The 23,008-nt window shown below is 35.7% G+C and overlaps 2 protein-coding genes across 2 annotated transcripts in view; one reads left to right on the forward strand and one right to left on the reverse strand.

The window, feature by feature from the left end:
- The first annotated feature begins 3,443 nt into the window (after positions 1-3,443).
- On the forward strand, positions 3,444-9,578 carry LOC132545969 (fibrinolytic enzyme, isozyme C-like). The gene is made up of 5 exons (XM_060209651.1): positions 3,444-3,480; positions 3,864-3,916; positions 6,898-7,081; positions 8,191-8,321; positions 9,432-9,578. The coding sequence occupies exons 1-5, from the start codon at positions 3,444-3,446 to the stop codon at positions 9,576-9,578; spliced, it is 552 nt and encodes a 183-aa protein (XP_060065634.1).
- Positions 9,579-11,170: 1,592 nt separating this feature from the next.
- The window catches only part of LOC132545970 (uncharacterized), a 32,400-nt gene continuing 20,562 nt past the window's right edge, over positions 11,171-23,008 (reverse strand). The window contains 6 exon segments of the mRNA XM_060209653.1: positions 11,171-11,324; positions 11,651-11,745; positions 12,162-12,318; positions 13,536-13,683; positions 15,820-15,903; positions 19,131-22,745. Of these exon segments, the coding sequence (XP_060065636.1) occupies positions 11,171-11,324; positions 11,651-11,745; positions 12,162-12,318; positions 13,536-13,683; positions 15,820-15,903; positions 19,131-22,745 (4,253 nt within the window).

Consider the following 23,008-nt stretch of genomic DNA (forward strand, 5'->3'; position numbering starts at 1 on the left):
TAAATTTGAATATGTTCAAAGTAAGTATTGGTAGATATTTCTTAACGATATTGATAATTATCTTTTGTTCGAATACATCCTTGGTAACATATATATTCTTTTCGCGTCGGAATTCGATCAGCAGTATTTATGTTGAAGAAGGTATGTAGTTTACCTGTTGCTGCCTTGAAATGATGCTGATGAAACTCTGACTGTCATCGAAGGCATTCCTAGAAGCTGAAGCACGTGTTTCCGCAATATATTTACCTCACCCGATACATTTCCTTGCAACTGGACACTGACAGAGGTGGTAGATATATCAGCATCCTGTAGACAAACTTTTCCAAAAATATTTGAAATTTCTTTTACTACGAATATCATAGGTTTGAAAATATGTATTCTGCCAAAAGTATAAAACGTCTCATTTTTCTGTTTTCTGTTATTGGTTGGAGTATTAATCTATCATTGTGTCTCAGCATCAAACATGTTAGTCGTTTGAATTTCTTCAATTACAACATTTCATAAAACTTGTAATACTTGATGTAAAAAAAAAAGTATAGCTGGTAATTTTCAGGGGTCAAAATTTTCGTGATTTTCTTACAAAATGGTCGAAGGATCTGGATGTAAAAGAACATCTAATACATGCGTGTCTCATTATTCCAAACATTAAATGTTCTTCCACGAGATGTGGAAAATCTTCCCCATCAAATTTACTGGCTTTAGCTTTTTTTTCTTTATATATTTTTTCCTCTTGGGAAGACAATAGAATTAGAATGTAAACATTGGTGTATATTATGGCCCTCTTATGTCAGCATGATGTGTGTGTGTGTAGTAAGGGTGTCAATAAGCTGGACTCAGCTCACTTAGTGTAACTGTGGAAATCGGAACCGGGGAAGAGAGTGTTCATGCTGGCTAAAAAAGCAGGTGGAGCTCATGATCAGTCATGTGTCAATATGTTTTTGTTTACTAACATAGTAACAAAATTCTTCCTGAATGGAACAGAGATGTATATAACACATACGTGTCTGACTGGAAGTTGATGATACTTTGCTTATACATTTGCTTTGTGTTAATTGTCTCATATATTAAATTACAAGTTAGTTTTCAAAAAACTCTTCCAACCATCATGCCATGCTCTACTAAACAAACAGTGAAACCATATATGGTTTTCACCACTTTTCCTTAAAAACAATCTGTTAAGTGAGAGTCTGTTTGGAAGATATATGTTTTCTCTCTGGGTATTTTGAAGCTTGTGCTTTAATCATCTTACTTTGTGTGTTTTTCGGCAGAGTTTATACCGCACAATTTTATGAGTATCATCACTAGGTTGTGATTATTGTTTTGTAAAGTTTGTCTTGCATAATATTCTTCTTTCCTAATTAGTTGATGTTTTGAGATCTGTGAATCATTTTAATGTTATGATTTTATCTGAGATTTTTTCTTCATTTGATTACTCCATTTTGTTGATGATGCTACAGTGTTATATTGTAACAATTTAATTCCAGCAATTAAAAGAAACATGTTTGATGTAAGACTTATTTCAGATATTAGATGCGAGATGTCTACTGAGATATAATTCCAATTTGTAATCAGAAAATACCAGGGATTTAAGTATAATTAAGAATCAAATCTTAAAGATATTTTTACAAGTCATATGTTTTAAGCAAATTATTGATAATTTCAAAGAACACATGGTTGGTAATCCAGGTCTGTTTGTACTATCACTTTATCATAGTAAGTGATGACAGTGTACTAGACTACCAACGATAACGGAACATATATAATATGTAATAGATGCTTGATCATCTTGTAGTGTAAATGATGATCTTAGATGTCTGATACGAAATACTAAATGCATTAGTAAGATGTTGAATACATTAAAATTCATAAGTTTCGTTTTCCCGTACATTTATGAGAAGGTAAAATTTGTCAATATCACAAAGTATGTTTTACCACCTTCAAAGCATCACAGACAAAGTCCGAGTGTTCTCTGTCTTCACATATCACTTGTTGTCACAGATATATCTACTTGTTATATGAAAGAAGAAAGAATAAAATTTGTTTCTAGAGAGTTAATGTTTTTATTATTATTGTTTTTCTTCTCTCGGTCTTTGTTCTAATTGGCTACATTCTCGTTGTGATGCTGTTTGTCAGTTTTCAGCTAGCATCCACATCGTTTGATCTTCATTTTTTCTTTAAAAGTTTAATCGTTTTCCTTCTGACCTCTTCTCTCCTCAAGGAAGTATCCTTGTTCATGAAAATGAACAACGATGTGTGAGCGGCAGAGTTCACATACTGAATAGTTATTTCGAATACACAGACAACTTCAGGTTGAAATAGAAGATGACTAATTCACAGAAAGAGCGCGTCGTCTTTGGAGTATTACAAGGCACTTTTCCATGCCCCCTTCTATTTCAGTGCCAAACCATTCAGTGACGTTGCACGCGCTGTTACTCGCAAGTGACTTTCCTTGATCTGGACCAAATTTAAAACGTAGGTCTCCAACGACTTCTAAAAATCTTTTAAACAAAGTCTCCTACGTTAGAGGGTATGCCTACTGAGTCTCTTGCAATTTGTGAAGGGGGCGCGAAAGCTGTGATTATAGAGAATGTTTTGTTATTTTGGTTGTTTCCGTAGACAATACACTTTACCTTAAGTTCTATTTTGAATAGCATGCGGCGGATCACTCGCATGATGTTAAGTCAGCTAACCACCAGCTACTACAAGAAGATCCTACCCCACAATGTCCAAAATGGCCGAGGACATCTGAATGACATTTATGTGCTTGCAACATGTATCTATGAACACGTTTTGCTTGTGATTACCTAGATACATCAGCAGGGTCGTCTTTGGAGACACTTTTCTCTTATTCCGAGTTCGAATTTAACTTTTTCTGTAAAACTGCATGTTTTTACTTATTATACTACTTACCTTCGTCTGTGTACTGTTGATCGGTAACATTTTTGTCTATACCATAAATATACAAAATTCTCAAACTCAACCATGCAAGACCAAGTTGAACGAAACTGTTTGAAATTTAAATATAACAGCAACCATATAAAGCATAGGACATCTAAACGTGTAAATCTGTCTCATTTATTACCAACAGTTGATTACAAATAATTATATGAATATTTCAAAACAAAGTGCTAATGACAAAATGAATAATTCATGGGAAATTTATGTCAAAAACAACTGTTGTAATAAAACTGAGATGTATGAAGACTCTAAGAGCGAAATCTTCTTGGGAGCGGACCATGTGATTAGTTATTGTTATCGTTACTAATTGCTTTACTACTAAAAAGGCATTGTAAGTACTCAGGATGGTTTGTGAAAAAACATTTGCTGGCCATTGTTGACCTCTGGAGGAGTTGAAAGGGGCCACCGTGACCTTGGAGCAGGGTATAAATGTGACCAATGAGGTCGGACCTCATTAATCCTGATTACAAGCCACAGTAGTCACGATGTTTATCCTAGCTTTATGCCTTGTAGCTTTCGCAGGTAAGTCACTATTTCCTATATCTTAAATATTTTGTTATTCCATTACAACTTAGACATTTTGAATAAAGTTGATGAAACGGTAAAGTATGAAAATGGAGACTGCCACAGAATGAAAACAGTGTTTCAAAGAGTTCACGAAACAGTCACTATTTAAAAAATGTGAATAGCTTAGTCAACGAAGTATCGACTAAAAAAACCCTTACTTTTATTTTTATGTTACATATTTTTTTTTCGGTTATTTATTTATCTAATTTTATGTTTTTGTGTTGTCTTTTGTTTCTTTTGGTGTATCATTTTGTACCTGGATTGTTAAAGCTGTATTGTTATACTGTTATACAGCTCATGTGCCTGTTCATTAAACAGTATCATTTCCATGTTTACAGGCTGTTCCTCGCTGACACAAGCCTCCAATGAAGATCACATACAGCAGGCATCGGTACGTAATTTTGTTTACAAACATTTTTTTTAGAACGTATTGTTTAATGTACGTTCCCTGTGAATTGATTTGTCTCACCGTGTTGTATAAGTTTTAACATGCTAATAAATTCAAAACGATTAATTTCAATCTTATGTTACCGATTTGATAACTTGAAGTCAAGTAAGCAAATAAAGAGTGATTTGTGTATGTAATACCTATAGTACTGGGTACATTAGATGATACTGGAACAACACAGTAGTACAATCGTTCTCTTTCGACTACCATAAACCTTCCCCTGAAATTCAAACTGTTCTGTATAATTGATCTCATTATTTGAGCTCTTTTAAGAAGAATGTGCCACGGCCACTGAGTGTTATCTATCCCCATATTGCTACTCTATCTATAACAATGTTCCTTACGAAAACAAACATAAAATGCTAACAAAACATAACTTCTGCTCTTGATATTTAAAAAAGAACCAATTTAAGTCTATAGTGGTAAATTATCGTTTATTGTAGCAATTATAGAAATATGCATTTTCATATATAAACTTGATTTTCTCCATTTTGCTCTCTTCAATACTCCATTCCACACTGAAGGAAAGCCTTTTCTCTGAAGTTGAGAGCTTTCTTATTTAAGAATAAGTGAACGGCGGTACAAGTGCATGATTGTGAATTATAGTGGAGCGTAATTCGTTAAAAATCTGTCTAAATCAATGATACATCGGAAAGGTAAATGGTATAATGAATTGAATTTCTGATTGAATTTCTAGTTGACAATCCCTTCGTAGAGTTTGGTTGTAGGTTCTCCAATAGATATACCCATGGTGCTCCTCTCTTCTTGACTTCCTTTATTTTATACGAGACTTAATTTATCAAAGGGCTTGTCGAAATGGTGCTTCCATGTCGCAGTTCGATATTCAAGAACTTGTTCACAATATTACGATTTTTGTACAAGAAATCGACATCTGACGGATAATCTTCCAACTCAGGGTTTTGAGGGATATAGGTTGATGAAGATTACGGGGAAGATTTATGGTTGACATCATGACTTCAATGGGAAATTTCCTTGTGAGATATGCTTGGTTGGGTGTGTTATGATAGGTCTTATCCTTAATCCACATTTTCCCCCAAGTTTCAAAGAATTATTTATGTTTCAATTGAGATTCTGTTGCAATACTGTTTTTTAAATTCTTTATTCTATTATAAATACCTACCGGAAATCTGCTAAGTCAATATGGTACCAGATGCCATATCACATTTCTATACTTATACACATTTCAGACGCAAGTTGCTGCCTTATACCGATAGCAAATTAATACACAAGTTAATTATCGATAGTTTAATCCATCCGCGTCATCTGCGTTTCCATGCCAACAATTGATAACGTCGTTTTAAGGTCACGCGCAGTATTCTATTTATGCTACGTCTATATCGCAATTTTTCAGGCTAGTTTATATTGTGACGTGGTCTTGCAAAGGTAAATACACGGGTTGTTATCTTTTTTTTTTTCAATATGATTATGAACTTATGAATATTTCCTGTGTTCTAACAAAGTTTTAGAATGTATCCGTAGTTACCATATTTTCAGTCGTATGGGATGAGTAGAATTATTGGAGGAAACGACGCGGAGATATGTGAATATCCATGGCAAGTTTCTCTGATGTTCTTGGGCAGTCATATTTGTGGAGCAGTTGCTATTAGCGACACGGTAGCCTTAACAGCAGCTCACTGTGTCACCTTTGCACCGGCGAGGTATGTATATGACATCTTTAGAATGCGGTATATGTGACTTGCATTCTTAATAACAATGTATATGAGATACTTTTTTTGAATTTTGTAGTCGGAAAATGGAATATAATACAGAATTTTTACAATCAGAAATAACACTTAATTTCCAATAAACATGTACATTATGTTTTTTAGTTTGTACTTTATATGAAATAAAAGATATATTATCCCATGAGGATCTCCAAGAAAATGCGTTTTTCTCAAATATTTATCGGGGATAACAGAATCCAAAATGTACCTTGGCCTGTGTACATCATAACTAGGATGTTTTGGATATGAATATAACAATGAGAACTCTCAATTAAAAAAATGTCAACATTATTCCTTAGTAATCGAATTTGAATTAGTAGTTGAAAGCTGATCCGATCGTAGAGTCCTGTCATGTCCATCTTTCAGTACCATGACTTGCATTTTACGTGTCAACCGAAAAATAGATTAATGATTTATCATTCTTTCTATACGTTTCCCTATTTTTATTGGATCTTAATGATCTTAATGATGAACACGTTGTCATATTCTGAATGAATGCAATTGTCCAAAGTGATTGTACCAGGAAAGGTTAAAAAATGCCAAAAAAAAAAATTAAAAAAAAAAAACAAACCCAAAAGAACATTTCTAGCATATGAGAAATCTACCTATTTGCGTTTTGTGTTCTTACCCGATCTATCAAGCCGTGGTTCACGTGTTTTCTATTTCTGTACAATCAAGTGATCGTAACAAGTCTTCTTAACAACTTGCTTTACAACAAATAAACACATTTAGTACGTAAATCGTAAAGCGTATTTTATCATGTAAATCTGGCCATCCATCTTTGTAAGAAATAAACACACTTTATCCTTCCATTCCTTGAATGTTGTCATGTAAATCAGGTCATAGTATATATTTACACATTACACCTCATCACTTTACTTACCGAGTCGGTTTTCATTGTTGAATAGTTTCTTCTCCATTCGGGTCGGATCTTCATCACGTGCAAGAGGAGGAGTGGTGTTTCCAGTGGCCGAAATAATTGTCGTAAGTAAATATAACTTACCATCTTACCTCTTACCTTGTTATCGTGGGTCAATTATCATTATCGTTCTGTATGATTGTATAAAGTATTTTAATGAATGATTGCCAAGGTTTAATGTAAGTGAGACATCTTTAGTAAACAACCTGTAAAATTACAACACACCTCTTCATCTCTATGTTTGTGTTCACTTTTTACAGCACGAATACTACGGCGAAGGTGATGGTGCTTTTCCTAATGACATTGCACTTCTCAAGTTTAACGAATCCATCACTGGTCCTGGGGCCGCATCATTGGTCAAATTACCAGACAACGACTCCAAAAACAAATTCGCTCCTCATCGCTGCGACATCACTGGATGGGGATATACAGTATATGGTGTAGGTAAGTATGCCCCCTTTTTGGTAACAGTATGCAAACTAACAGCATTGAGAACAGCAGAGTATAACGTATCCACTGTACTATAACGAGGGTACACAGTAACTCAATTGTCAGTCGAGTACACCATATATATTTTGTATGATAAGGAAATAGCGGAAATTCGGATATCGAAAGTAATTTTCCTTTGTTTAAATCATAAGCTTGAGAGTTAAGCTCTGCGAACCACTAAGAAACATCAATCTGATTACGAACTGATGGCGGTAAAATATCGTAATCATAGCCCAATATTCTGTAAAACTGTACCTTTTAAGTATTAAGAGCTAGATACAGTAGAGTCAAACAACGAAATTAAATGTACCATACAGCTGTTTTGTCCTTCTAGGACTTGTCAGTGATGTTTAAGGCCTAAATGTTGAAGCCTCGTAGGTACTAAAAATATCCAAAGTAAACGAAAGATAAGTCAAAATATACACAGGGAGGTGCAGCAGCCCCATAATCAAATAAATTCATAACATTGAACATTGTAGCTTTATTTACTGAGTGGAGTAGTCACGTTCATATGCATTTGCAAAGTTTTCAATAAATACAGCTGAATATATAATTGTAATATATCTATATTCAGATTCTTCTGCACCACCCGTTTATCTCGATTTTTATTTGTTTATGTGTCGCGATTGATTCGATATTCAAAGGCATTTCCCTTTATCACGATTTCCGGCCAGACTGTCGTCAACTGCCTTATAATACAGGGTTTGAAAAGATGCAGGTTGTCATAACTGTCGTCATAGTGATCTCCTTGTACGGTTTGAAACAGGGCGTATTTGATGCTCGTTAGTCTCATTTTAAAACATAACATTGCGTTCTTGGATTGACCAAGATTAACATAGCGGATTCGCCGATAAAAACAGAAGAAGCTTACTCTTCCGGGACACCTGGTCTTTCCCTCATGGTGTTTTTTTCAGGAGTCTGCATGTAAATCTTCCTTTTGATCATATTTTGCCCTTGTTTTATTAAATATGAATTTATTTTCACGTTGGTATTTTTCATATATTCTATATAGATGAAAATCACTTTTCGGAATGAGCTCAACAGTATAATTTTATCACTAACAGTTCTTCCTGAAGTCCTGCAACAAGCTAAAATGACCGTAATGAAGGAAAAGTGGTGTGTTGACGTGTTTGGGGAAGATATCATTGCCGATGGTCATGTATGCATTTTATCGGATGATTCTTCCTCCTGTAATGTAAGTATACTAGGTAATCCATCGATATAACCACACACTTATTCTCAGTATCACGATTTCCGTGCAAGCTATCGATACCTGACAGATCCTTCTACAATATTTAGTGTCGAGAGATACAGCTTGATAAAGATAACGAGGAAGTCTTATGGTTTTCACAATGATTTCATCAGGGAATATTCCTGATACTTAGATATATGTGTTCCATACTCGTTAATTTAATTGGCGGTTCCGTTCTTTACATCTGGTAACGTTACATAATTTACTTTGTGTGACTTAGTATTAAGTTTGTATTTTGCAGGGTTCTCCGTGAAATCTTTCTTCTGTTAATATTCCGCCATCATGTTGAGTATAGATTCTGTTTGCGTTTTCTCTGCCGCATAGGGAAAAGCTGAAGATTTGCGCAAAATATATATATACTTTTTGTTTTACAAATTAGGGCAATGATGAATTTGCACACCCAAAATAATTACTTTAACATGGACAACATTCAGAAAATGCAGAGGTTATAGAATTATTGTGATAATTCACGATTAAAATATATGAGAGCCGCTTTATAACATATCGTGAAGGGTAGACGTATTGTGCGATTACAACATAAAGTGAACATTTTTCTCGACTATGCATACTGTGGTAAATGTAACATACTGTCACTTATCATCTCTGAAACGATTTGCCAATTTACCGAAAGCTGTCAGCCCTAAATTCAATTAGTGACATATGTTTCGTTTAAAAAAATGAGGTATATCCCTGCCGAATATCTACCAGCATATTATCTATAACTTACCAATAAAAAGTTAAAACAAAAATAACAACGGTTCCTTACGAACAACAAATGAATAACGGCGTGATGAAGATATGGATAAAGATGCATATTTTGCCTGCATCCATTATTGAACTGAAAGCTTAGGACAGTTGAGTTTGTAATAAATATTTTTGATTTACTGTAATAAACTGCCACACAGTAATGTTTATGATAACACAGGTGAAATATTCGTTTATGTAAATTGCATAAATGCTGTTAAGCATACAAATAACAATTAAGTTGTCTTAGTTAAGTTCTCTGTACCGCATCAGTTACCCAGTATAGAGTGCATGATTATGTTTGATCAGGGCGATAGCGGTGGACCATTGACCTGTGGGGACACCTTAGTCGGAATAACGTCATTCGGTTATATTGGATGTCCTCCCATGTATCCTTCAGTGTACACCCGAGTCACTCATTACCGGCAATGGATCAAAGACAACTCCGGCATTTAAGGCCCAACGGTCATTCTGTACACCATGGGTGCAATTTGAAAAAAAGTCGTCTTATTGATTTATCGATTGATTGAATTCCAATAAAATTAATCATTACGGTAAAAACATTTTCGTCATTTTTCAACATTTTTCTGCTAGTCAAACAGCGAATAAAATAAAGGTTATTAAACCATTTCACCTGAACCCTATCTGTATCTTTATAATCTATACGTAATGCACGATTTGTATATATGTTAATTTCATAATGTGCAAAGTAATCAAATCGCTATTTATGCATATATGAAATACCTTCATGAAATCTTACAACCAGTTACACGCGTGCTGCACATTTAATGCGGGAGTAAGTATATATTCCATGTTTACTTTAGTAACCCTTTATTTCCATATGCAATCACACACTCTCTGAATCTGCGTGATCCATTCGCTCGTAAAATGAAAATTATACATTAAATCCATAATTATTGTTAAATTTCCTATTTGTACAGACTTTGTAATTAGATAATAATGGTAAACAGGAGATCCAAGAGTATCTTGGTACACATCATTGTAGAAGCTTAATTAATTCCTTATCACTTGTGTCTTTTTCTTCTCCTCTTTCCTATTTTGCCAACAGTGGTATATGTACAACAAGGGGACCTACAAATTTGAAAACGATCCGTCCACAGATCCTCATAAGATATAGTAATAACCAATAACAGTCGTAATCTTAGATTAGAAAAATATTCATTCAGTACGTGCATGTACTTCTCAGAAAATAGTGATAACAATTTTCCATAGCAAAAATTCGAGATGGCCACCTGTATGTCTTTTTTTCGCAAATCGGTCCCTAACTAAAAACGACAAAAGTAGGGACATTGACTAACTTCATGAAAATCCTTTCCCAGGAATGGTGATTACTAACGTTTCATTGTCAAAATCCAAAGCTGAAAACAAGGGACAAATGGGACATTCGTATGAAATTTGAGAAATACTCATCCAGTACTTCTCAGGAAATTGCGATAACAGATTTTCATAGTCAAGATCCAAGATGACAGCCATTTTTCTATCAAAGCTAGGGTTTCAAAATTGAGAAATATCCATTCGGGCCATTTAAGACACAGCTATGATAATTATTGTAAAGGGACATGAGGTGGATGGACGGACCACGGGCGATTGACGGACCACGGAAGCAAGGTGATCTGAACAGCCGGCAATCTGATGATAGCGAGCTAACCATGTACACACAGTAAAATTCTCATCTGCATTGAATACATAACCATTATAAATTCACTTATTTTTCAGCAAGCGTTAATGGTGTACAATTGTTATAAATGTGCAAATGTCGTGCATATCACTGTAATATCAGTTCCTGTACAAAGTAATTGTGCAGTTCGCATTCGCTTAAGAGCAATTTCAGCATTCATGTTTCCTGAAGTAAACAGTATTGTACAAGCAGAAGTGCAAACATTTCGTAGAACCAAACGCATATATAACTCGATTACGTACTAAAATTTACAATACGTGTACACTTGTATCATATGTACATTATACAAAGTATCAGACCACTCACTCCATAAAATACTTGTATATACATGACGATATTGGCCAGTTGATTATAACCGTTCACTGGCAGCCCTCTCTCTGTCATTTCTATATCCGAGGTTATCGAACACGGCCTGGTCGTCTTCGGTAATCGACTCAAGATTCACACTGTTAGACTTGGACGAATCTTCACGTATGTACGGAATTTTATTTTTTCGTTTTTGTCTACAAATAAAGTAATAACAAATATAGAAAAAGTATACTATATGACACGCAATGATATATATTGTACTGTATAACAATGCCTCAGTGGATTTGCCACAATCCAGTTATGTTTTATCTTAATTGACTATTTGTTTGACAAACTGGGCGATCGGTTTTGAATTCGAACAGAGATTTTGGTTTTTACATAATGTTGTTGTTCTGTCTTCGGTTCATAGGATGAAAAAGCAAAATATCAGTAGGATGATTTTTTCAAGATAGATTAGTATGTACGATGCGATATGAAAATGAATGACACACCGATTAATTAGTCAATAAGGAGTGCTTACCTTCTTTTTATAATGATGACGGAAGCAATGATGATGGCTAGAGCTAGGAATGCTGACACTGTCGCAATCACAACAGTGTGTCCGGCAGCACGTTTCTGAAGACAATTGATGGTTATTGGAAAAGATACCATATGAGTTAATACTAATGGTCCCTATCATGTAAGTGACCTTCACTGTTTCACACGGATATCTATAGTTGCCATCACTGGATCGAATTTATTTTCATAATGCAAACGACATATGGCAATGTGTTTCATACTCCCGGTAACACTAAATATTTGGTGTCGAAATTATCGCCCGTTTATGATATATATGTTGCAACCACATAAGGTTTGTTTTATTCGTGTAAGTCTTTGTGATTCATCAGATCTTTTGTACTTCCAACACGTTTTCATACTATCCATAGTAGCACATAAAAGAAGTTCCTAAATATCATTCTCATTTTCCACTATCTTTCTTAATTATTGCGTTATTCTTAAGATAACAAGTTTTTTGCCACTTCACTACTTACTTTAGGACTGGCAGAGTTTGCGTTCGAGTTGCCAAGTTTGTGATATTTTCGTACATGTAATGTTGACAAAACTTTGTTGATGGTTGCTTCCAGCGTTGCGTGGGTAACTGGAGAGCTTTTCGATGTTACAATGATCGTCATGTTAGTAAAAGTTATGCTGAAAGTGAAATCAGTTTTCTTAGTATAATTAGAGATATGTCATCTAGAAAATTATACCATATGAAGTATTTATAAAAAAACTAGATACACTCATTGTATCACTGCCATATATAAGCGCCTAGTGAAATATGCTCAGAGAAAAGAGAGCTGAACAGGTATCATCTATGACAACATTCAACGACAAAGTGTAAATAAATAGAACAATATAGAAACCAAGACACTCGAGGACGCAGTCTTTACCTCATCAAACCAACACATTTTCTCACGTGATTTCATTCAATTCAAGATTTCAATATTAAATGGGAAATTGTTTCACATCACCTGTATTACCGAACTCAATATCGAAGAAAAAGTAAGATCTAAAGATTGTACATATGGGTGCATAGTGCATAGTGCATAGATGTCTGTAGTCTTGTTATACATAGGTCTGTAGACTCATGGGTCTGTGCACTTGTACATAGCACTGTACATGGGACTGTACACTTGTAAATAAGTCTGTAGACACATGGGTATGTACACGTGTAGATAGGGCTGTAGACACATGGGTCTGTACACTTGTACATAGTGCTGTAGACACATGGGCCTGTACACTTGTACATAAGGCTGTAGACACATGGGCCTGTACACTTGTACATAGTGCTTTAGACACATAGGTCTGTATACTTGTAAATAAGTATGTAGACACATTGGCTTGTACACTTGTACATAGGGCTGTAAACACATGGGTCTGCACACTTGTACATGGGGCCGTAGACTTGTACGATATCTTTTCATTGAAAAATGAAGGCATATACGATTAATGGGAAATTAAGCCCGAAACAGTAAAAAAAGGATTTGCCTGGGCTGATATCAATTTGATATTTTAGAGTATAGTATAAATACGTTTGCCCGATTATTTTTTATTTGATTTTTCAGTGCATCATACTTGTTCATAAGACCATTGTTAGTCGCATGTTTTCTCTTTCTTAGTGGATGCAATTTCTCTCAATTTGCAAAAAATAAATAAATAAATCAACACAATAAATTTGAATATGTTCAAAGTAAGTATTGGTAGATTTTTTTAACGATGTTGATAATTATCTTTTGTTCGAATACATCCTTGGTAACATATATATTTCAGACTTATTAAAGTTTTGTCAAACATTTGGTTGTCGGAGTCTTTTCGCGTCGGAATTCGATCAGCAGTATTTATGTTGAAGAAGGTATGTAGTTTACCTGTTGCTGCCTTGAAATGATGCTGATGAAACTCTGACTGTCATCGAAGGCATTCCTAGAAGCTGTAGCACGTGTTTCCGCAATATATTTACCTCACCCGATACATTTCCTTGCAACTGGACACTGACAGAGGTGGTAGATATATTCACTGGAAGAAAGAGTCTTATATGTACATACTTGTTTGTATTAATACCTAAACATTACAAACATCGACTGTTTAATTAATGTCAATGGTATGTAAAGTAAATATTAGGAACTTGGTATGTGGATATCGTCCTCTACATAATATAACAGGGAAAAGGACGGAATCGTCGCATGTCAATCGTCAAACAACCGATCGAGATAAGGAGATAAGGAGACACTTATGTTTCTTAACGGTAAGCGTTACTCTTCAATAAAAATCAGTAGACATCCTCAACAGTAATTACATATCAGTTGACGGTGATAATGCTGTTATAGGGACCGTGGTTTTGCTGGTAGGTAGAACACTGACCGGTAAAGCCGTGATGGAATCAAGAAAACGATGTAAAAGGTAAAATGAAATAGGCGCTGCCTAAAAGCGAGCGCAAGTTGGTCAACAAGATGCACATTTTGAACAGCCTGATCCATGTCTTCTTCTTCTTCTAGAAAACAAAGTATCATCATGATCAGGCGGTGGTTTGGTGGCAAAGTTGTAACACACTTGTCTTTCACCTAGCCGTCCGGGGTTCAATTACCCGACGGGATACATGTTTCCCCCCAAAGTTAGACCCTTCGCGTGATTTTTATAAGTTGAAATAACAAAGTTTCCATATGCAAGTAAGTCATGCACATATACTCATACACCTAGAAGGCAGACAAAGAAGAACAAAAGACGACAAAATAACGCAAAAACCTGGCATTTTCCCTGCGCCCAGCTGTTGAAAAGAAAGACAGACAATTCATATATATATATGTATATATATATGCTAATATTGCAACAAGTTTAATTTCTAATTATTCCATACAAAGTATTGAAATTGAGAACTTCTGCTAAAGTACTTGTTTGATGCCTGAACAAAGTTTTGAGTAACTGGTAATAACCTTGAATGGTTTAAGAGAAGTGATCTGAAAAAAACTTAACTTTCTAATTTGGCCTATCTGTTTCCATGGTAACAGAAAAAAACATTTAAATGTTGAACTTCCCCAATAGCAAATGATACTACTATCCTAATAAGTGTAAAACGTTTTGAGCAATTATCTCGAATGGTTTTAGAGCATAGGGCCAACTGAAATTTGTGATGAGGGTCATCGGTTTCAATGGTAACAGTAAATGTATTAATAAAGTCTTTGACAACATAGCTAGACTTTAAAAATTGATTTGAAAAAGTCTTCAAAATGAATGTACAAGAGTTTCCCTTTCAGAGTTACAGATATTGCAGAGAGGACTATCTATCGTCTTTGCTTTAATGAAGAAAGGAGTTTTTAGTCAAAATATGGTGACAGACAAAGTAGTTTCAATCGGATTTGTAAAGGCGGTGGTTATATGTTTAACAAGTTTTCATGAATGTTCTCCACCACCGTTTTCTTTTCTCTTTGCTATTGAAGTTTTCGTTCTGTTAATTAACAAATCATAAAATGCTTTAGAACCTTCAGTTTTTTAAACAATGTTGACTTGTCTTGATAGCAACAACAACAACAACAAAAAACACTCACCACTAATAGTTATCTTATCATCGTGCCTTAAAAGTTTCTGCTGGAAAATTTCTAAACATTCAAATACTTGATCATAATCAATTTCAGTTATCAAAATAATATCAACATCTTGCTGAATTGATATAGTTAGGCGGCGGGAGAGGTTTTTCGCCAAATCGGGACCTTTCGACTGCTTCCGTGTAAGAGACGATGTTTTACGGAAAATGACGAAAGTTCACGAAGGTTATATCGGAAAACTTTTAGTATGATTTCATTTCCACAGGAGAGCTTTAAACGATATTTTGTCGGTAAAAATAATTTTAATCCAGTTAATAGGTTGGCAGTTTTCATTGCGTGCTGCGGTAAGTGTATTGTGGGTAATGTAGTTCTAGCCACACTTTCGTTTAAAATTGATAAAGTTGAATAACCAGACACACAATACCATAAAGCGCTCGCAGGAGAGATCATCACCATTGAATTCGTTCATATATTAAAGTAAGTTTACTTCTGATTACCTAATCAGAGACACCGTTAGTTGCGAAACGTCAGTAACGATTCAAGTGAAGACAACAATTTTCAATTATCAAATACTTCTTGACAAATATTGTGGTCGTTGCTTACGAATACGTACCAGATGTTGTCGGTAAGGTAGGTGCAATGCTCGTGAACCCGATAGCTGACGTACTGGTCAACAGAACTTCGACCGTGGATGCTGCTGAAGATAAATGCAACGATCAAAAATCATTTTAATCCAGTTGCTTTGAAAATGCTTATACTTGTCTTCAATGGAAATCATCCAATATAATAAGAATGGAAGCTATTGAATCAGAGGGTATTGCACCGCCCAACCTATATAGACTTCTTCAGTCGTCTCCTAGAATTCAACTTTTTAGGTCTCTAGCATCAAAGGCGAATCAAAGAAGAATGAAACATTGGCATGGTGCAATTTAATTCATTATTTGTCTATACCGTATCAAATTTTCACAGAAAAGTGCTATTCTTTTGTGTGTCGTTTGTTCTCAATTGTAAGTACAACTGAAGTTGTCTTGATTTGTATGCATTAAAAGCAGGTAGCTGTCAGTACTTGTAATCACATACTTGTAATCATATATTCAATAATTACATGATTCTAGATATCATTCCCTGATATTGTGAACGACACATTGAGATTTAATCTATCTTAAGTACAATCTTATTAAGTGCAATACACTAGACATATCTTCATATAACGTTTACAGACTAGAATACGTCGTTATTAGCAAACTCAATACTGGAATACGATAGTGTTGTATCACCTCGGTTCCCAGAATTCTTGGGTGGTGCTTCTGTTCGATTAGGTAAAATACTCGCCACTATATCAGTCTTTGAAAATAATGTAAAAAATATCAATTGGTTATAATGTCACTACAGTATCAGTCGTTATTTCTTCAGTTTTCATTCCTCTGACATATAATCAACGTAATCAGATCGAAAATGTTATCATAAAGATATAAAAATCAGGCATAAACGATTTTATCATATACGGCTTGAAAAAAAAAATTTGAAAAGAGTTTCATTAAATCTGGTATGAAATGAAATCAAGTTATAGTTATATTTTATCACATAAAGTAGAAAAAAATACATTTTGAAACGTTTTAAGGTAAAAATGAGTGGAAGGAATCACAATCGATTTCTAATTGGTGCAGCCATTGAAATAAGTTCTTAATGAGTATTGACACTTTAGTACATTATGTCATTGCGTGTTGACAAGGCAGTATATTACGTCATTGTGTATTGACACTTTAGTACATTATGTCATTGCGTGTTGACAAGGCAGTATATTACGTCATTGTGTATTGACACTTTAGTACATTATGTCATTGCGTGTTGACAAGGTAGTATATTACGTCATTGTGTATTGACACTTTGGTACATTATGTCATTGCGTGTTGACAAGGCAGTATATTACGTCATTGTGTATTGACACTTTAGTACATTATGTCATTGCGTGTTGACAAGGTAGTATATTACGTCATTCTGTATTGACACTTTAGTACATTATGTCATTGCGTGTTGACAAGGCAGTATATTACGTCATTGTGTATTGACACTTTAGTACATTATGTCATTGCGTGTTGACAAGGCAGTATATTACGTCATTGTGTATTGACGTTGTGGTATGATATGTCGTCGTGTCTTGATGAGGGACAAATTTTGTTGACGTGAGTTGACAATGTGTTACTTTTTTTCGTCCTGGGTCCTGGGAATCTCGCCAAGTGAACAGGCATTGTATATTTGAGTCGCGGTCTCCTTCCTTGTAGTAATTAGTGATTACCTATCTGAACAACATTCGAAAAAACGTGCAACAAGTCATCTAGGTAACCAAGGTAAGGTGTCTTTCCCAATGACACGTCTGCACAGACCAGTCCGTTTCTCAGCTTTCCGTGAACCACAAACTGCCAAAGGTAAGGAGTATCAAACTACATGTCCACACTTGGAATCTTCACATGAAGTTATGTAGGTGAACTAGTCTGAATTATTCTTACATTCTATCGACCATTTTATATCGGTCCTGATGAACGCCAGAGCTCTGGCCCTATATAAAGCGAGGGATATAAGCGACCCGTGCCTGGGTCTGCATTCAAACAATAAATGTGAAAGGAAAGCATCATTTTCACACGGTGTCGCACATGGATCAAAAGGTCTGTTCTTAATCTAATAGATGATACCAATGACATGTTTCAAAGTTTACTGAAAACACATATTTTTAAATATTTTTCCTTGTATATACCCATATTTTGCTGGAAATTAGGACAGGAACTAAACCATGTGTCTTAACGAAATCCTGCGATACCCAAGGTATTTCTCAAAATGTTCTGACGTAAATTATCACAAAAATAAACCGCACAAATATAAATACGCTCTCGGTGTTCTTAGATAACATTCGCTGTAATTTTTAATGTATTATTTCGTAATCAAAATTTTGAAATATGTCTTCATCTTTTGTACAAATGGCCGAGAAGTAAGATGAAAAACGGAGAGCAAAACATATTTGTTTACATTATTTTCTTGAACGTTTGCACATACGCAAGAAGAGGCGAGACTATAGACATGGCTATCAAAAACACATTATGACTAAAAAAAGAGCCAATGAGTAAATGTGCATTTAGTTTTATAAAGGGCCGGAATTCTGACGTTCCTCGACCCCAGACCGATATAAACTCGGTAGAACGTCAGAATAATTCACTTGTTATACCAACTAACCCATGCGCCCAGTTTTGTCGCTGTCAATTTATACTGTTGTATATTTTGTTATTGTGTTTTGACAGTGTGTTAACGCTGTGATATGTTCTTATGTGTATGTGTAATCATGTGTTGACGGTGCTTGATGTAATTATGCGTTGACGCGTGTGGTATTTAATTATATGTTGATGTGATATGTGTTGACGGTGTCATGTAATTATGCGTTGACGCTGTGATAAGTAATCATGTGTTGATTGTGTACTATGTAATTATGTGTTGATGCCTGTGGTATCTAATTATATGTTGGTGTTGTGATATTCAAATATGCGTTGACGCTGTGATGTGTAATTATGTGTTGACGGTGTCATATCTAATTATGCGTTGACGCTGTGATGTGTAATCATGTGTTGACGGTGTGGTATATTTTGTCATTGTTTCTATCGTTGTATTTCATTGGTTACTAGTTACTATTAAGTTTCTTTATACTAATAATAAGTAACAAAACTTGAAAGTAGATAAATAATACATTCGATTTATCATAAGTGTTCATAGTCTTCATTGCTGACATAGGACATTGAAGAGACATTGCTTTCATACTGCCTACTATAAAGGTACCAATTATAAAAACGTGTCTCTATCTATCCAATTAGTACATTTTATTGTGCTGTACCATTGCCTCTAGATGACTTCATTTAAAAGTGTTACTGTAATTATTCTTACCTGATTGTGTGTGTTCAATGACAGACTCTGTGACAAACGGATGTATGACGATAGTGCTCTGGGATCTGGAGTATTTCCAAGATTTTGTGTCTCTTGGTGCGTATTCGGTGGACAAACACGGTGAAACAGTGATAGGAACTTTTGTTTGGAAACTAGTATGTAGCTGTTGTGACATGTGAAGAGTTGGATTCCCGGTTGAGTATAGGAACGACGTTTGTCCTCCATTGATGGTGTAAGATGGAATGATCAGCGCACTTGCACAGTGTACTCCGGTATATCCTTTGTCGCAAAGACAGCTATAACCATTCCCATGATTAACACAAGTTCCTTGGTGACAGGGATTGGTAGTGCACTCCATGATCTCATTTTCACATACTTCCCCTGTGAATCCTAAGTGACATGTACATGTGAATCCGTTGATAACATCTGTACAGGTACCGTGGTGACAGGGGTTAAACATGCATTCATTAACATCGGTGTCGCATCTTTCCCCAGTATAGCCTGGGTCGCAATTGCAGCGATAGTCATTGACGAGATCTACACAAAATCCATTCATACAAGCACCAAAATAACAGTCGTCTATGTTAATTTCACAAAACTGACCTGTGAATCCTTCGATGCAGTTGCATACAAATCCATTTACAATATCAGTACAATTTCCATTATCACAGAGTCCTGATTCACATTCGTTAATGTCTTGGGAACAATCTTTCCCCGTGTACCCCTTATTACAGTTACATTCGTAACTATTCACGAGATCTATACACTCACCAGCATTACACGAAACGAAGATGCAATCATCTATATTTTGATCACAGACCTGACCTGTATATCCAAGGTCACAACTACAGGAGAAGCCACCGACATGATCCGTGCAGTTTCCATTCTTGCAGGGATCTCTGCTGCAACCATCCGTTCTCTTGTCACACTGCATTCCCGTGAACCCTACATCACAACTACATTGAAAACCGTTTTCATCTGGTGTACATTTGCCGTTGTAACAAGGGTTCGCATTACATCCCTTTATCACGGTTTCACATTGACTTCCGGTGAAGCCTATTTTGCAAGAACAAGTAAATTTATTTATGTTATCCGTACAGTTTCCATGGTAACATGGGCTAGATGCGCATTCGTTGATATCAGTATCACATCTTTCCCCAGTATAGCCAGGGTCGCAATTGCAACGATAGTCATTAACGAGATCTACACAAATTCCATTCATACAAGCACCAAAATAACAGTCTTCTATGTTAGTTTCACAATATTCCCCAGTATACCCAAGAATGCATTCACAATGTGAATTGATTCCATTTCCAGTACAATTACCATTTTTACACGGATTTTGACTGCATTTATCTTGCGGAGTTTCGCACCGCTTTCCTGTAAATTCGTCATTGCAAACACAGCTAAATCCATTTACAAGGTCCGTACAGTTGCCATGGATACAAGGGTTAGGGGTACAGTAATTTATATTGGTTTCGCAGTATTTACCTGTAAATCCAGTATAACAGCTACAACTAAATGCATTTACTAGGTCGGTACAGTTGCCATGCTTACACATGTTATATTCATCACATTCGTCGATATCAGTATCACAGCTTCCGCCGGTGAAGCCAGGGTAGCATTCACAACGATAATCATTGACAAGATCTATGCAATCCCCGTGTACACATGCATCAAGATAACAATTATCCTCATTAGTTTCACAAAACTTTCCAATAAAACCTAAAGTGCATTCACAATTCGCTTTTTTATCCTTTTCATAACAAGTTCCATTTTTACAAGGATTTGGATCACAATAATTAATGAGAGAGTCACAGAGCTTTCCTGTATAGCCAACATCACAGATACAACTAAATCCAACGGTGTCTAAAGCACAGCTTCCATAGTGACAGGGATTAGGAACACAGATGTCTACAAAGGTATCACAAGTTTTACCTGTATAGTCTGCTTCACAGTTACAACTAAATCCAGTTTTATCCTCAGTACAGCTGCCATACTTACATGGGTTAGGTTTGCAGACGTTGATATTGGTTTCACATTCTGTACCTGTAAACCCTGTATCACAAGTACAGCTAAATCCATTAACTTGGTCCGTACAGTTGCCATGGATACAAGGGTTAGGGGTACAGTAATTTATATTGGTTTCGCAGTATTTACCTGTAAATCCAGTATAACAGCTGCAACTAAATGCATTTACTAGGTCGGTACAGTTGCCATGCTCACACATGTTATATTCATCACATTCGTCGATATCAGTATCACAGCTTCCGCCGGTGAAGCCAGGGTAGCATTCACAACGATAATCATTGACAAGATCTATGCAATCCCCATGTACACATGCATCAAGATAACAATTATCCTCATTAGTTTCACAAAACTTTCCAATAAAACCTGAAGTGCATTCACAATTCGCTTTTTTATCCTTTTCATAACAAGTTCCATTTTTACAAGGATTTGGATTACAATAATTAATGAGAGAGTCACAGAGCTTTCCTGTATAGCCAACATCACAGATACAACTAAATCCAACGGTGTCTAAAGCACAGCTTCCATAGTGACAGGGATTAGGAACACAGATGTCTACAAAGGTATCACAAGTTTTACCTGTATAGTCTGCTTCACAGTTACAACTAAATCCAGTTTTATCCTCAGTACAGCTGCCATACTTACATGGGTTAGGTTTGCAGACGTTGATATTGGTTTCACATTCTGTACCTGTAAACCCTGTATCACAAGTACAGCTAAATCCATTAACTTGGTCGGTACATTTCCCATGTAGACAGGGGTTAGGTTTACAGTCGTCTATATTTGATGAACAGTTGTGTCCTGTGTAACCGACTGTGCACTTACATTGGTAGCCATTCACGAGGTCGGTACAGGTTCCATGTTGACAGGGGTTAGGATCACAGTCGTCTATGTTTGATGAACAGTTGTGTCCAGTGTAACCAGCTGTACATGTACATTGGTAGCCATTTATGAGGTCGGTACAGGTTCCATGTTGACATGGGTTAGGATCACAGTCGTCTATGTTTGATGAACAGTTGTGTCCAGTGTAACCAGCTGTACATGTACATTGGTAGCCATTTATGAGGTCGGTACAGGTTCCATGTTGACAGGGGTTAGGATCACAGTCGTCTATGTTTGATGAACAGTTGTGTCCTGTGTAACCGGCTGTACACTTACATTGGTAGCCATTAACGAGGTCGGTACAGGTTCCATGTTGACAGGGGTTAGGATCACAGTCGTCTATGTTTGATGAACAGTTGTGTCCTGTGTACCCGACTGTACACTTACATTGGTAGCCATTTATGAGGTCGGTACAGGTTCCATGTTGACAGGGGTTAGGATCACAGTCGTTTATGTTTGATGAACAGTTGTGTCCAGTGTAACCAGCTGTACATGTACATTGGTAGCCATTTATGAGGTCGGTACAGGTTCCATGTTGACATGGGTTAGGATCACAGTCGTCTATGTTTGATGAACAGTTGTGTCCTTTGTAGCCTTTTGTACACGTACATCGGTAGCCATTGATAAAGTCAGTACAGTTGCCATGGTTACAGGGGTTTGGGTTACAGTTGTCAATTTTTATATCACAGTCCTCTCCTTTGAACCCTAAATGTATTTAAACAAAAATAATACGTATTAGAATTAGGTTTTCATTGATTGCCTTGGGTGATCAAAGTTTTGTTTTACGAGTAATATTTATTCGATATATCATACATATAATGTATGTGAGGAAGCAGTTAATATTATATTCGGTTTTTTTTTTTTTTTTTTTTCCCCTTCTTTTTATTTTATTTTATTTTATTTTTTGTTTTTGTTTTTTTGGTAAATGAATATAATTGGTCAGGAGAACAGAGGTGTTGAGTTGCTAT

The sequence above is a fragment of the Ylistrum balloti genome, unplaced genomic scaffold (assembly GCF_031769215.1).
Source record: "Ylistrum balloti isolate Yb309-2 unplaced genomic scaffold, AGI_CSIRO_Ybal_v1 Utg369870, whole genome shotgun sequence".
Classification (NCBI taxonomy): domain Eukaryota; kingdom Metazoa; phylum Mollusca; class Bivalvia; order Pectinida; family Pectinidae; genus Ylistrum; species Ylistrum balloti.